The following is a 15,048-nucleotide window of genomic DNA, read 5'->3' as shown; positions in this document are numbered from 1 at the left end:
CCAAGCGGCCCGTGGGCGGTGCAGGTTATGAGCACCATACCACTGAAAGCGGTAAGTAGATGGTGGGGATGGGCTAACAGCCTTGATATTCCCTACTATCTGCGTGTACCCGGGTTCAAGCTGTATGGCTATCTGTTCGGAGTCAACTTCGATGAGGTGGCCGAAGATGACCTGCACAATTACAGGAACCTGGCGGAGTTCTTCTATCGAGAACTAAAGCCTGGTGTGAGACCGATAGACTCAGACCCTGAAGGAATAGTCAGCCCAGCAGATGGCAGAGTCGTACAATTCGGGTACATCGAGCACGGAGAGGTGGAGCAAGTCAAGGGTGTGACATACCATCTGGATGCGCTACTGGGCAAAGAGCCGACAAGCAATGCGCAGGCGTCAACGAACATAGCACGCACTTCGGGAAGCCCGCAGCCAAGTGAGAACAGAGAGCGTCATGGGGACGAGGAGACGATTAAGGCGGATGAGGAGTTTGCCAGAGTGAATGGCATCTCCTACACTCTTCCAAACCTCTTTTCCGGTCCTGCAAAGAGCGATAAACGAAGAGATGCCGGTCGGGGGTTCGGTTTCTGGAACCCACCGACTTCTGATCAAAGCACAAAGGCGCAAGCATCGTCCGAAGCTGAAGTCACAGCTGACCTCGCGCGTACCGAGAAGCCATGGTACTATCCGTCCGGCACAGCAAAGAAAGCGCCAACAGCACTTTACTATTGTGTGGTATATCTGGCTCCGGGCGACTATCATCGCTTTCACTCCCCAGCTAGCTGGGTGGTCGAGTCAAGGAGGCACTTTGCCGGCGAACTCTACAGCGTGTCTCCCTACCTTGTCCGCAGCTTACCCGGCTTGTTCACGCTCAACGAGCGGGTGGTGTTACTCGGTAGATGGAAGTACGGCTTCTTCTCTTACACACCCGTGGGCGCAACCAATGTCGGCTCGATCGTCGTCAACTTCGACCGCGAGCTTCGGACCAACAGTCTTCTTACGGACACGCTCGCAGATCACGCTGCGGCACAGGCAAAGGAGAAGGGTGAGACGTACTCTGGCTATGCTGAGGCGACATACACCGCCGCGAGCCCAGGAATCGGCGGTCACGCACTGAAGAAGGGCGAGGAGATGGGCGGGTTCCAGCTGGGCAGTACCATTGTCATGGTTTTCGAGGCACCCAAGGGCCGACGGCCTAGCTTCGATGAAGGCTGGGACGCTGACTCGGAGGGTACAGGCAGGAAAGGTGGCTGGCGCTGGTGTATAGAGAAGGGCATGAAGGTTAAGGTCGGGCAGAAGCTGGGCTACGTTGAGAAGGAGGATGCGGCAGGATGAATGCCCGAATTTCACTGCGACACCTCAAGGTTGGGTTGTGCCAACGTCGCCGCTCTCTGCCACCGCCCCCGCACCCCTGCTCACGAAACGTCTTTGGATGACGAGTTGCTGGTGTGGCAATCTCTCAGATTACTCTTATGGCGCCCCTTCGGACATTATCACCTCCGACTGGTCTCCTAGAGATGCGTATGGTATTGGGAACGCGCTAAGCACTATATGCCTCGATTGAACTCGACCTTGCCGCCTTCGCCGCCCTTGTCCCAGAACTCCTTCTCCAGGCTTCTGGCGCTGACAGCTTGTCGTTGCGGGAACGCCGCAAGCGCAAGCGGTAAAGCGAACACACTCGTGACAAGGATCAGTCCCAGATTGACCGGCAGCACCAGTCTAGGGCGCTGTTTCAACCACCGCTGCTCCTGCAATCGGACCAAGATTAGCGGCGGCAGGACCATGATTGGGGTCGAGTTTAGGACACGCGAAAGCGCTGTCTCCCCAACAGCGAGTGTTGCAGCTTGCTTCGACTTGCCGAGCGACTGCAGGGGCTTGTTGGCTGCCTCGCGCGCCTTTCTCTGGTCGTCAGACTCCGAGGGGAACACATCGATACCTCTCCTGATCTCTTCGCCGCGCATGAGAAACACGTTCAACGCACCAGCGCTGGCTACTGCCGCAAATGGCACCAACCTCCCAAGTGTTGTGCGCATCGTCGGGGACAGTCGCTTTAATCGCGGGACCAGAGAGTTTAAGCCTACCGCCACACCGCAGCTTGCGCCCACGGCCACGAAGTACGATTGGATGAGCTGAGTCGTCGTGATTGGTGTGCTCTTGTTAGCATTCGCGCTGTTGATGGCGACGTTCAACGATTGGTTTGCCCATTGCCACGCAATAGTCCCGGTGGTTGATAGATTGGGCGTAAGCATGCCCGCTGTGACGACGAGATTGGACAGTACGAAGCATGACATTCGGAATGGTAGAAACACTGGTTCGCCGGTATCTGATGGGAACAGTCAGTAGGTAGGAAGTCAGAATCCGCTTGCTGAGCGTGCTCTAACCTGGATGCAGTGTTGAGTCCACTATCTTCTTCGCTTTCCAAAGCTCGGGCGTCATCGACTGAATCTTGCCTTGCTTGTACTGTGTAAGAAGGGTCTTGGCATGTTCGAGACCGGTTGTCGAGGTCAGAAGTGTTCTAGCAAACCTAAGTCAGCCGCTATAATGCGAGACCTTGAAAAGCACATCGCGAGCACTGCTCGGCAATATCGACCGCGTGCTTCGCTTGGTGCTAGGTCGACCCCCAACAACATCCAAGCACCGTGCGATTATGAAGGTGACAAAGAGAGCCAGAGTAGTGGATTGTCCGCGTGGACTTCGGCGGCTCGCGGTACTGTCAATGTACGTTGTGACTAGGTATCTCACCTCGGATCTGCTATATCTGCAGAGTGTAGCACGCGACCCCAGTATGTGTTGAGGTCATATCGCGATGCCGGAAGGTCTCTGCTGCCCGGCAATGATCCCGACATCGAGACGGTTTGTACTAGATAGCCTCTTGCAAGAACAAGTCCACAATAGCGGTTACGAAGCGACGACGATGGCTCGCTTCCAAGTTGCGGACTCCGTCGCAGTCAGCGAACCTTGTACGTGCAGTGTCTATCGCCGGGCTATCTCCGAACGTTTACCGGAAACTACCGTACAGTCTCAATTTCCTAAACTCTGCACTCCCACTCCATCCTAACTATCCTGCGTCGTCGCCGGCACAACGAACATACCTTATGTTCGTCTGGTAGCCAAACCGACTTGACAATGCAGCAATAGAATTAGGCGGTCTCATACCGCGCTCGGTCTCGCGCACGTCATCACAGATCTTGAGCTGGTCGCACTCCCAATGGTGAGCGTGAGAGACGAGATTAGATACGACGATTTTGAGTACGCGACGACCACGATGCTACGGCCGGCCGCGTAATTTATCAGTCGAAACATACGGCAAATGAATTCGCGATGTGAGCAACCCAGCATACTACGACCATCGCCACACTTGCGACCCCTTCTACTATGCCGCAATGGTCTGGACACCCTCCGTTGTCTGCCTTGGATAGTGTGTCTTGATTTCGTACTATCTCAGTAGTACGCATTTCGCGTTCCAAGGCCTGATGCGCCGTATGGACCTGCGATGCCGGACACCGGCCGGTACAAATCAGTGGCGGTGACGCTCATCTTCCCACTCTCGCGCATCCGACACGAAGAGGCATTCTGTATGTATTGTGGATGTGGGGTTGAGCCACGCGATATCAGACATCCGGTATTGGCTCGCGTGGTGAGAGCCCGTCACTACCTTTACCACCTGTTCTTCATGGCAAGATCGTACTTTCCATGGCAATCCACAGCTACTCAGGGTTATCCGGTCTGGCAGGCAGACTTCGATGGTAAGCGAGCCGTGGCCAACTGAACTTATAGAAAGGGCAGATCTCTCGATGAGCGCCTGACTAGAAACTGGCATCTCGAAAGTACAGCCATTCTGAAAACATCTTCCGCTTCCTAACGTTCACTGATACGATCCGAACCTCTTCCAGTTGAAAAGGTCAATCAAGATGATTCCGCTCACGCTTGCCGAGCTCGTCGGCGCGCTGTATGCTTGCTAATGTGGCTGATCGGCGTTGCGCCCGTCTGTTGCAATGGGGGCGTCAATCTCATGACCTTGAGTGGCGCCGCTTGCGAGCAGGACACTGTGTTCGGTAAGCAAAGCAATACGTATATATCTTCGAGGATTTCTGATACACAGCTGACTGCGCCAAGGGTGAAGATAGGGGACCCACGCCAAACACGGTGGAAAGTACCACAACTTGCCTGGCGCGGCGAACGGCGTCTCGTATCGCTGCATCTTGCATAAATGCACGGGACGCGTCAAGAAGGCTGCGGGAACTGCAAGTTTGCTTTGTATCAGGGGCAAGACTGCAGCGGTGGCGAAGTTTACAGACGCGGAAACATGAGGCCATCCGCTCCGGGGTCGCTTGTGAATCGTCCTAGCTAACTCGGCACAGGCCGATCGAAATTTACGTATAATGAACACTGTCTTCCGCCGTTCGCTGCGCCGGCTCAGAGCGTAAGGGGGTTCTTTTGAGCAGGATTATTGTCCGCGCGCCGTGTCAGGTCGAAAGGGGTGGGCTTAAACCACTACATCTGTGTAGAGATTAGATGGGTAGTTCACTAAGCAACGTGCTTCGCACGTCAAGGATAGTTGGCACTGCCCGTGACTCGTACTAGTCGAACCAACTCACTAGGACGGCTGGCAAACTTGACAAATTACTCGGACAATAGGCGCCTGGACGGCGCATCTTGAGCACGAACGGTACACGGTCGAGATCAAGACGTACTGAGAAGATATGCTCAGAGACCCACCCATTAAACATTACGTCCCTACTAGCGCGCATAGCTGTCACCCATACTAGCGTACACCATCTCGCCACCACATCCCCACCCCCACTCCCTCATCTAGCGACTCAAGCCGCCCGACTACCAGTCCTAGGCGACCGTCTCAACCCCGCCGTAGCCGCAACCGAAGCCGACGACGACCTCTTAGTCGCAACGACAATATTGCTGCCCCGGCTCGAAAGCCTCCTACTACTCGACCGTCTCCTCATCGCCGCCTCCTCCCCCTCCTCCTCCTCCATCACCGGTCTAACTTGCCCCTCCAGCTCCGTGAGCGCAGCGGAATCGAGAAAGGCGTCTCCGAATAAATCCCGCATCTCCTCATCGTCCGGGAATAGAAAGCCTGATTCGGCAGGCGCGTCTGGCAAGCCCAGGTCCTCGCGACTGTGAGTCTGGCTTCGGCTTTTGCTCCGCGTGTTCATGGCTGGCGGGGAGTTTTCGACAGCAACGGCGGTAGCGACGGCGTTGGTGTGGAGCTGCTCGGTGATACGAGCGCGGAGGGTGGCTTCGTGGTCGTCTTCTCCGTGGTCGTCGTCGTTGGCATTGATGATCTCGGGGTGGGGGTAAGTCACCGCTTGAGTGTTGGCGTGGCGGGAGGAGCGGCGGAGGCCAGTGCCGGGTAGAGACAGACCCAAACCCAAACCCACGGGTTGCTGCACGGCCACGTATCCCTCCGGCGCCGCAGGCATCTCCTCAACAACAGCCCGAGCCTGCTGCATGCGGACCTGACTCTGCGTCCTCCTTTGCGGCAGCACCACCTGCTGCTGCTGCTGCCCCACCATCTGCGCAACCGGCGCAACCATCACCGGCGTCTGCCCCTCCACCAACCCCGCCTCCTCCTCCCGAACCCTCGCCACATTCCTCTCGTAAGCCCCACACCTACACCCGGGACTCCCAAACGCCATCGCCGCCCTCCCACCCTTTCCCCTCGGCCGATACCGATACCCGGGGTACTTCCGCTCATGCTCCGCCTTCTCCCTCTGCGCCAGCCGCTCATACATCGCTTTGACATGCGCCGGCTCGGCCTTCCACATCTTCCCCGCTTGATGCGACACGGCGCCTTGGTTGCTCCGGTCCGGGGTGGGCGGGAGGGCCTTGGCGATGCGGTTGCGGTTTTGCCGGCGGTAGATCATGAAGCTGTTGCTGGGGCGGGGGATGTGTTGGGGCGCGGTCGGGGGGCAGATGCAGATTTGGTCGGCTGATGGGAGTTTGGTGCGCGGGCGTTTGGGTTGGGGTGCGGCTGCGCCAAAGTCTGCGTCTTCTTCACCGCCTGCGCCCTCTTCACCCTCTGCGTCGGCGTCGGCTTCGGAGACGAAGAGGGCGTCGCTCTCTTCTACTTCACCGCCGCGCGCCTTGAGCGCTTGCTGCTGCTGGTGCTGCTGCTGCTGCTGCTCCTCGTGGAATTGCGGACCAAAGAACTTGCGCTTACCCGTTGCTGACCGGTTAGCTGACACGACAGGTAATGGCTGGAACTGCTGCTGCTGCTGCTGCGAGGCCATACTCACCTGTCCGCCGCCAGCGAAAGCGGGCATCTGCGGCTGGGCCACGGAGCCGAAAGTCGCGCTGGGCGGGTGGAACGAATCCGGTGTGGCAACTGGTAGGGGTACGCCGGGAAGGGGACGGCGGACGGCGGGGAAGTACCATCCTATCTCCGCATGCCACGAGGCGCCTGGAGGGCCGGCAGACGGCAGTACGGGAGCCACCGTGCTCTTGCGCTTCGGCGTGGCCAGATGCTGCTGCATGAGAATGACGTTTTGCGCTTGCGGAAAGTTGCCGAAGACATTATCCGTGTTATTGAAGTCGTCGACGTCGAAATCAAAGCCGCCTTTCGGTGTGATGTATGGCTCTACGGGGCCTAACTGGTTGCCATTGTCGATGCCTACGGCATAGTCAGTCATGTCAGCGTCACGACTCAGACCCATCATGTAGTCGGAGTAATCAGTCGGGTTGAATGACTGGTGAGAGAGAAGCGATGGATCGATGCTTGTCGGAGTTTGAGGGTAGTAGGGAGCGGACATGTTCTTTGTCGACGCCGGGTTTGGACAAGGCAGAGCCCGAGAAAGAAAAGGGGAAGAAGAGGGGATTTGGGTGGGTACTCGCGGTCGCTGATTGCTGAAAGGGTTCGCTGTGTAGTGTGATGTAGCTTGAGATGTGACCTACCAGAGGTTCCGACCAGACGTGACAGTCGAGCAAGCTCAGCAGTGAGACCGGGGTTGTAACACTTCGAACACACACGAGGGAGCGAAAGGGATTGTTCTCGGGCAGATGAAGGGCGAATATTATGCATTTTCGTACTTCTTTGTTCGAGGGTCCTTTTACTCGGCGTTGTCAAAGCCAGAGCGGTCGGGTGTTGAAAGGGATGGAGAGGAACACAATGTGACAAAGAAGATGGCACAAGTCCATTGTAGATGTAACAAAGCAGATGTTGTTCTGAAGAAGTATGCCTGTCGATGACGAGGATCGAGAGGCCACGATAGCAGCAGCAAGATGTGAGGGCGGTGCTGGCAGTAGAGGCTGTCAGGTCTTTGTTAGCTGGTGCTTCTTGCAGAGTGTGCGTGGCGGTGAGTCGATGGATTGAGCGTAAGTCAGTAGGTCTCCAAGCATATTGTCCGCATTGTGAAACTCGGAACAGGTCTGTGAATATTTGCATATTCTCATCTTCGCAGTCGCAGGGTGGGAATGAAGTTAGGCAAGCTTACCTGATCGTCGCAAGGCAACCAACAGACACATATGCTATGGTCATGCCCGCTGAATGGTGCGGCGCGCGGGTTGTAGCGTAGAGATGCTTGTGAGCTTCGTCCAAACTAACGCTTGACCCATGTCGGCATCTTGCGTGCCTTCAGATGTCCGGGCTTCTTCCGCTCTACCCTTCGCGGGTCACGGGTAACGCAGCCAGCTGTGGTAGTATAGTCAGCATGGTGGTGCTCGACTACACTCTAGTGCAGCACTCACCCCTTCTAAGTGCGGGCTTGAGATCCGGCTCGTGCGCCAACAGCGCCTTCGCGACCGCCAGCGTAATTGCTTCCGCTTGTCCGGTCGTCCCACCTCCTTTCGCCAGTGCCCAGACGTTATACTTGTCCAGCCTCTGCGTGCTCTTCAACGCCCATACCGCACTCTCCCGATCATGCAGCCGACCAAAGTACTCACTCAGTCGCTTGCCGTTGATCATGCACTCACCCGTTCCCTCAACCAAATATGCCTTGGCCGAACTGCTCTTCCGCCTTCCCACGGCCGCGGACACGCCGTACTCGTTGACTTCGATCGGTTTGGGCGCGTTCATGTATGGCTGCGAGTGCCGCTTGTACTTCTCCAGCGCCTCTGTGACCTCTGCAGGCATGAGGGACGGGTGGATGTGGTTGAGGCGTCGGAGGAGTTTGATGAGCATGCCATATCCTTTCACTCGGACGGGCTCCGCCAGCTCGGTCTTGTATTGGTCGATGGTCTTCCACGCTACACGTGGCGCTTGGCCGGGCGGGAGCATTGGCAATGTCTGATGTGCTCGAAGCAATGAGGAGAGTTCGAGGAGGTTGTCCATGTATTCCGGGGTTGCGGTAAAGTACGAAGGGGAAGCGGGCACGATTCGGACTCGGCGCAGGAGTAGGTCTTGGTCGTGGTCATCGCGGCCACCGGCGTGGTCGGGGCGTCTGGTGCGACGCGGGCGACTCCTATCCTGCACCAGTTCAGCGCGAGGAGCAGCGAATTGATCGGAGTTGGTGGTGAAGGTGATGGGCGCGGCGGCTTGGATGTCCCCTTGCTGCCCACTCGCACCCGCACCCGCACCCGCCGTCGAACCGGAGTCGGTGGGCGTGGCGTAGAAGCGGCATTGCTGCAGCACACGTCGCTTGGCCGGGTTGTGCCGCACGGTGATGGCCCGACGTACAATCTGCCGCAGCTCCATAGGGTATTGAACGGGATATGGCACGTGAGTTGCACGCCAGACGAGATGGGGGATGGACAAAGAACCTGAAGAGATGCTTGGCCTGCCAAGCCGTGAATGCCTTAGGCTTCCATACTCCGGCCCTTCTACGTCAGGGTCCGTGCGACGTAGCAGAAATTCTTGAGAAGGAGCGAGCGAGAGAGAGGGACGGACGGGAAGGTGGAGCTTTGGACAGAAGTCAGTCACATCTAAGCACTTCATCCAATACTCCCAGCACCACCACAAGTCACAGCCAAGGAAGGCGCATAGCAACACACCACTTCCACACCCTCTTCTTCCGCAAACATGGCACCGTTCGGCAAGATCTACTCCTACCCAGTACGTCCCTTCCCTTCCCTTCCCTTCCCCTCCCACCAACCAACACATGGCCACGTTGACTAATCATGGTACGACTACTCCTTGCAGGGCAACCCGCGCACCACCGCCATCCTCGCCGTCGCCAAGGCCAACGGGCTCGAGCTCGAGCAAGTGCATGAGGAGCCGGCGAAGGGCGTGAGCGATGACTACCGCCTGCTCAACAAGCTCGGCAAGGTGCCCACCTTCCAAGGCACCGACGGCTACGTCTTGACCGAGTGCATGGCCATTGCCATCTACAGTACGTCCCACACCTCTCCTGCTCTGTCTGTGCGATGCGCTTTCCACGATGAACAGATTATACAACATTTACAGTTATCCCTGTCTGAAGACTACTGTTGAGAATGTATTCACACTCTGACTTGCTACTACACGCACTGCACTCAACACCCCCGGCTTGCGCACTACGGCAACCCACTAACATGTCATGATGTGACAGTCACCTCGCAGAACGAAAAGACGACCCTTCTCGGCAAGACCAAGCAAGACTACGCCTCCATCCTCCGCTGGATGTCCTTCGCCAACACCGAGCTCCTCCCCTCCCTCGGCGGCTGGTTCCGCCCCCTCATCGGCCGCGACCCGTACAACAAGAAGAACGTCGACGACAGCCAAAAGGCCACCGCGCTCAAGGTCAACGTCCTCGAGGAGCACCTCCTCGTCAACACCTACCTCGTCTCCGAGCGCCTGACCCTCGCCGACCTCTTCACCGTCTCCATCATCTCCCGCGGCTTCCAGTTCTTCTTCGACAAGGAATGGCGCAAGGCGCACCCCGGCGTCACGCGCTGGTACGAGACGGTGTACAACCAGGACATCTACAGCAGCGTCGCGTCGAAGTTGGAGTTCATCGAGACGGCCATCCCAAACCAGCCGCCGAAGAAGGAGAAGGAGGAGAAGCCGAAGCAGGAGCCGAAGCCCAAGGATCAGCCGAAGAAGCAGGAGAAGAAGAAGGATGCCGATGAGGAGGAGGATGAGGAGGAGGACAAGCCCGCGCCGAAGCCCAAGCACCCGCTTGAGGCGCTGCCGAGGGCCACATTTATTCTTGATGACTGGTGTGCACTCTCGTTCCTTACACTCACAACTCCAGTCGCAGTCGCTAATGTTGTGTATAGGAAGCGCAAATACTCCAACGAAGAGACGCGCGAGACGGCCCTGCCCTGGTTCTGGTCCAACTGCAACTTCGACGAATACTCCATCTGGCAAGTGGACTACAAGTACAACGACGAGCTGACCATGACCTTCATGACCTCCAACCTCATCGGCGGCTTCTTCGCCCGCCTGGAGGGCAGCCGTAAGTACCTCTTCGGCGCCTGCAGCGTCTTCGGCGTCACCAACGACTCCGTCGTCCGCGGCGCCTTCGTCGTCCGCGGCCAGGACGCCCTGCCCGCCTTCGACGTCGCCCCCGATTACGAGAGCTACGACTTTAAGAAGTTGGACCCCAAGAGTGAGGCCGATCGCGCGTTTGTGGATGACATGTGGGCGTGGGATAAGCCGATCGAGGTCGGCGGCAAGACGTATGAGTGGGCGGATGGGAAGGTGTTCAAGTAGGTGAGTGAGCTTGTATGGGTGGATGGGCCTAGGCATGCTTGTCCTCGAATGCTTCTTTCTGCGGCGGCGTGTCGCTTTGATGGGATGAGCGGACGGCGTGGGGCTAACGTGGATGATGGCATGACGAGATGTGGGTTTCAAAAGCATTGCATGAAGGATGATGACTGCGGGAAGGCATGGAGATTGCGGCAATCAAACCGTACAGTAGATGTCTCTTTCCGGCCGGGGACTAAGTAGCATAGACGAGCGATGATATGCATCCTGTTCGATTAAGGCCTCGCTCCGAGCGCCGCCCGTTTCCCCGTAACTCAACGCCTGTACTTTGGCAATGCGCTATCCGTTCACCAGGCAGACGGAGAGTATGCGGCACGAGGTCTTTTGAAGTGCTGCTCTCCACATGTACAGGTTCGCCATTCCCCTCTTACATCACCTACGGCATAGCGAAGTAGAACGCGAGGAGTTGCCGCACAGTGCAGCGACTTCATTCGCTTTTGTCCGCTTCGGCACACCGCGCGCTGAGTTGGGACCGGGGTGTCAAGGAGAAGAAGTTCGCCACCCAACAAGATCTTCCCCGTACAGAAGCATATCATGCGCTCATTTCATACCTTCTTACATTACCTTCTTTTCAAAAAGCGACCCTCGTCCGCATCTCCTGCACCTTGCGCTCCACCTCCTTGACCTCCCGCTCCACCTCCGCCGCAATCTTCTGCTTCCCGTCAAAGCTCAACTTCATGAACCGCTCGCACAGATCGCCATCGATCACGCCCTTGACGGGGACGTAATAACTCCGATACATCAAGTGATCCCTCCCCGCCAACGGCGGCTCCTCCGCTCGAATGAGCGTCTCCAGTTGCGTGAAGAACTCCACGTCCTCGCGTGAAACGAAGGGTACCAGCATGCCCAGCGTACCTTGCAAGCCGGACCAGAATAGGACTTCCTGCCCGCCGGCCACGAGCGCCGTGCGCTGGATGGACATGGGAATGTCTTGCGTGAAGAAGTGACTCCGCAGTTCGAGGCGATACGGTGCGCCGCCCAGATAACTCCGCTCGTTGACAATGTAACCACCGAGCCCTTCCTCGTCGCTTTCTTTGCTCGCTTGCTCCGGACACCGCACCACCCACAAATTGCCGAATTTGTCGCCCCCCGCGCTGGTTTCGTAGTCGATCATGGCCGCGGTGGTGGTCCAGCGTTGGATCACATCGTCCACGAAACCGATCATGCGGTTGTGCTTGGGCTTGAAGACGACGTAGGTTATGGATTCGGATACGTCGGCGCAGATGAGCCGGTTGCCGCGGCTGTCGATCGAGGTGATGGTGTTCGCCACTACGGTGCCGCGGGATTTGCGAAGCAGTGACTTCAGGCCGACGTCGTAGAGGAAGAGATCCGCACCGACACCAAGAGCGAGCCGGCCTTGGAATGCGTGTACGGCGTAGATGGGGGCGTCGAAGGGCGTCTTGTGCACTAGCTCCATATTCCGCCCATCCTCGAGCAGCTTGTAGATGTGCACATAGCCCCTCGGCGCCTGTCCTTTGGCAGAGACGCCAGGGCGGAGATGCTGGCCAGTTCCTACCGCAAGATAGACTTCCCAGTTCTTGCTTTCGAACGGTACGGCGGCGCAACAAAGCGCTGCCTCGTTGTCCGTAAACTCGATCGTGTGTGTGGCAGCCTTTGCGAAGATTGGATCTACCGCTTGGATGCAGGAAGCCCAATGTCCGGCTGAGCGTGACAGGCCCAGTTGCTTCGACACATCTTCGTCCACGCCGTTCATCGCTCCGTCCGCCGACAGTAGCTGGTCTTTTGTACCTTGCGCAAGAGTGTTGCCGTCGGACTGCGCCACGTACCACACCGGGCTGTACGGGTGCCTCGTCATGGCTCTCGGTGTATATTTTAGCCCGACTTCCGACGATGAGAGTCTACCGTCGGTGGTTGGTAGTGTGAAGATGAGCAGACTCTGCCCTTGCACTGCACAGAAACCGCGCAGGTGCTCCGTAACGAATGGTCGTGCTGCCTCCACCTGCCCCGTGACAAGCGGTGTCAGGGTGTAGGTGCCCTTGTTGTTATAGCCGAGCCAGGGTCTTGACGAGCTGGCGACGATTCCTTGCTCCTCCGCAATCTCGACTGGGAAGATGCGCGTTGGCCGCGCGCCCAGAAACCTTGTTCGCACTTCGCCTAGCTCGCCAGTAACATCGTCGATAACTGCTCGTAGATACAGACCTGACTGAAGCCCGATGTGCACGTAGTTTACGAGCACGTTCGAGCTCGGATCGAGCATCTCGACCACTTCGATGGATGTCGGAACAGCCGACAGCGCCTGCACAGAGCGCGGCTCGAGCGCTGTCTCCAGCTCGATGGAGTAGACGCGGATGGTGCAGTCGTCGCAGCCAACGACTGCATACTTTGCTTGCTGTTGTCCGCGTGGAGTCTGGCCGACCGATAGAGCTGTGATCTTGCCGCTCATCTCCGGCATCTCTTCCAGCTGGTTGAGCACGCCATCGTCGCCCATGAAGAAAAAGGCCAACTCTGACGAGCTCAAGCCGAGTAAGAGCTGACGGTCATTCGAAGAAGCAGCAACGATGGTGCGGTGTGCGGGAGCAGGCCACTCATTGAGCGCACCGCTCTCAAGCACGGAGAGAATACCACGGGCGTGGACTTGGACAAGCGTAGCATCGCCCATCTGATTGGCGGTGATGGTGGCACGATTTGTGAGAAAAGGCGAATTCTCCATCGTCTCTACCTCGTCACCTATGGAGAGTACGATAGTCTTGTCGCCGTAGCCGGAGCTAAGCAGGAGGTAAGAGTGGTAGTCATCGACCGCTCGGTGCTTCAATGACCAAAGATTGTCATACTGCAGGTTACCCAGAGGACTGCTGACGATCTCGTTGATCTCAAGGCCGTGGCGCATCGTTTTGAGGACGCTGCTGTTACCCGTGCCCTGGATGGCGTAGATCTGTGGTGCGTCTTCGCCAGTCAGGTTGTCGACTTTGGTTCGCATGAGTGGGTTGAGGCCCGGCACATCGTAAGCCAGTGAAGTGAAAGTGAGACCGCGGGGTGTGAAGTAGGTGGGCTCATATGTGGCGGCTGGATCTGATGAGACGCCATCCGACGTGAAGTTGTTGTGCGGCTCGACCTCCGGGTCTTCGGCAAGGTCATTGACATGGTAGAGCTTGCTGTTACCGTTCTCCGCGGCGACGTAGATGTATCCTTTCCGGATGAGCAACATCTGCTTGGCGGGTGGATACGTGTCATAATACTTCATGTGCAAGCGGACGGGCTCCATGGTAGGCCGGTCCTGGGCGTCCTTCGCCATCTCCATCGTGAATTTAAAGACATCTCCATCCTCGGTCTGCAACAAAAAGAAGAACTCGTGCCGTGATTTCTGCAGGTGCAGGCAGCCGGAGACGATGATGCGCTTTCTGTTCGGATCCTCCGTCGGACCTTTCCGGCGCGGAATCGGTATACATAACGGGCTGGTCTTGTCATGGCGGTAGTAGATCCTGTCTTCGCAACACACTAGCACACCCGATGGACCGTCTTGCCCGCCGGGAACGCCGAACATAATGTTTGCGGTGTAGTCGACAGCATCCGTCCAGCTTTTCACCACATGGTTCAGACCCAGATCCACGGTGTAGTAGACCAGCTGCTTCTCCCGCTGCTCGTACATGGCGCCCGAGGGATCGCTCTCCGCTTCGTTGTAGTCAACCTCGAGCGCAGCGAAGATGGGATGCTCCCAGCCTGTATCAAGCGCGCAGATGCCGAAACAGAGGCTCGCCCACTGGTTCGCTTCATGCGGACTCGAGATGACGACCTCGGCTTCGGCGTTGCGGTTGACTATATAGACCACTTTGTTCTTCTCCACGCTTGCAAGCATGCAACATCTCCCGCGCGGATCGTTTGCGAGATACTGACCGGGAATCGTGCGGCGTATGCCAGACTTACCAAAGGTCTCGAGATGCACGCGCTTAAATGCATTCTTGGCCGAGTCATAGTTCAGCAAGGCTATCCTGCCGGAGTCTGAAGAGACTATGAGTTGATCTAACACCCCAAGTCAACGTCTTGCGCCACAGCAAAGGAAAGGCGCCCGAATAGAACGTAAGCGACCGGTTTCCTAGACGGCGAGACTATGGCGGCGCAAAAGCTGCACAAACTCTCACATCACTATGGGCGGTTCGCTAAGCAGCTGCGGCAAGTACATACCTATGGGGGTGCCTGGGATGCGGAATGCAGCGACGCCACGAACGATGCCGAAAACGTCCTGCTCCACCACAGTCGACAGCTTGATGACGGTTCGATCTTCATTCTCGACAATGCGGTGCAGATAGATGCGCTGGCCGCGCGCCTCGAAAATCTGCTGATCGGCTGTCTTCAGACCGGGTATGGCGTTGCAAGTGACGGCGGCCGTCACCGCAGAGGGTGGCTCCAGCGTCAGCGAATAGAACGCCTGCGTCTGTTGCGTGTTGGACATGTCGGCCGCA

General features: G+C 57.4%; 6 protein-coding genes across 6 annotated transcripts; 2 read left to right on the top strand and 4 right to left on the bottom strand.

Moving 5' to 3' along the window:
• Positions 1–27: 27 nt before the first annotated feature.
• On the top strand, positions 28–1,326 carry BAUCODRAFT_126304 (uncharacterized protein; the record flags this gene model as incomplete). Its single annotated transcript, XM_007682521.1, has 1 exon — positions 28–1,326. One exon carries the CDS (start codon positions 28–30, stop codon positions 1,324–1,326), a length of 1,299 nt encoding a protein of 432 aa, XP_007680711.1.
• A 212-nt stretch (positions 1,327–1,538) lies between these two features.
• Positions 1,539–3,906, bottom strand: BAUCODRAFT_569670 (uncharacterized protein; the record flags this gene model as incomplete). Its single annotated transcript, XM_007682520.1, has 5 exons — positions 3,297–3,906; positions 3,084–3,259; positions 2,734–2,928; positions 2,373–2,506; positions 1,539–2,314 (listed from the first exon to the last, which is right to left on the bottom strand). Exons 1-5 carry the CDS (start codon positions 3,444–3,446, stop codon positions 1,539–1,541), a joined length of 1,431 nt encoding a protein of 476 aa, XP_007680710.1. The 5' UTR covers positions 3,447–3,906.
• Positions 3,907–4,811: 905 nt separating this feature from the next.
• BAUCODRAFT_126300 (uncharacterized protein) lies at positions 4,812–7,027 on the bottom strand (the record flags this gene model as incomplete). The annotated part of the gene is made up of 2 exons (XM_007682519.1): positions 4,812–6,619; positions 6,901–7,027. The coding sequence occupies 2 exons, from the start codon at positions 7,025–7,027 to the stop codon at positions 4,812–4,814; spliced, it is 1,935 nt and encodes a 644-aa protein (XP_007680709.1).
• A 413-nt stretch (positions 7,028–7,440) lies between these two features.
• Positions 7,441–8,685, bottom strand: BAUCODRAFT_38346 (uncharacterized protein). Its single transcript, XM_007682194.1, has 2 exons — positions 7,693–8,685; positions 7,441–7,636 (listed from the first exon to the last, which is right to left on the bottom strand). Exons 1-2 carry the CDS (start codon positions 8,636–8,638, stop codon positions 7,545–7,547), a joined length of 1,038 nt encoding a protein of 345 aa, XP_007680384.1. The 5' UTR covers positions 8,639–8,685; the 3' UTR covers positions 7,441–7,544.
• A 277-nt stretch (positions 8,686–8,962) lies between these two features.
• On the top strand, positions 8,963–10,576 carry BAUCODRAFT_78172 (uncharacterized protein; the record flags this gene model as incomplete). The annotated part of the gene is made up of 4 exons (XM_007682307.1): positions 8,963–8,995; positions 9,083–9,272; positions 9,471–10,080; positions 10,141–10,576. 4 exons carry the CDS (start codon positions 8,963–8,965, stop codon positions 10,574–10,576), a joined length of 1,269 nt encoding a protein of 422 aa, XP_007680497.1.
• Positions 10,577–11,201: 625 nt separating this feature from the next.
• BAUCODRAFT_151722 (uncharacterized protein) lies at positions 11,202–15,038 on the bottom strand (the record flags this gene model as incomplete). Its single annotated transcript, XM_007682518.1, has 2 exons — positions 11,202–14,608; positions 14,771–15,038. 2 exons carry the CDS (start codon positions 15,036–15,038, stop codon positions 11,202–11,204), a joined length of 3,675 nt encoding a protein of 1,224 aa, XP_007680708.1.
• Between the last annotated feature and the right edge of the window lie 10 nt (positions 15,039–15,048).

Source organism: Baudoinia panamericana, assembly GCF_000338955.1.
Source record: "Baudoinia panamericana UAMH 10762 unplaced genomic scaffold BAUCOscaffold_13, whole genome shotgun sequence".
Lineage (NCBI taxonomy): Eukaryota > Fungi > Ascomycota > Dothideomycetes > Mycosphaerellales > Teratosphaeriaceae > Baudoinia > Baudoinia panamericana.
The sequence above is the reverse complement of the archived record's forward strand: the minus strand, read 5'-3'. Positions and strand labels throughout refer to the sequence as shown.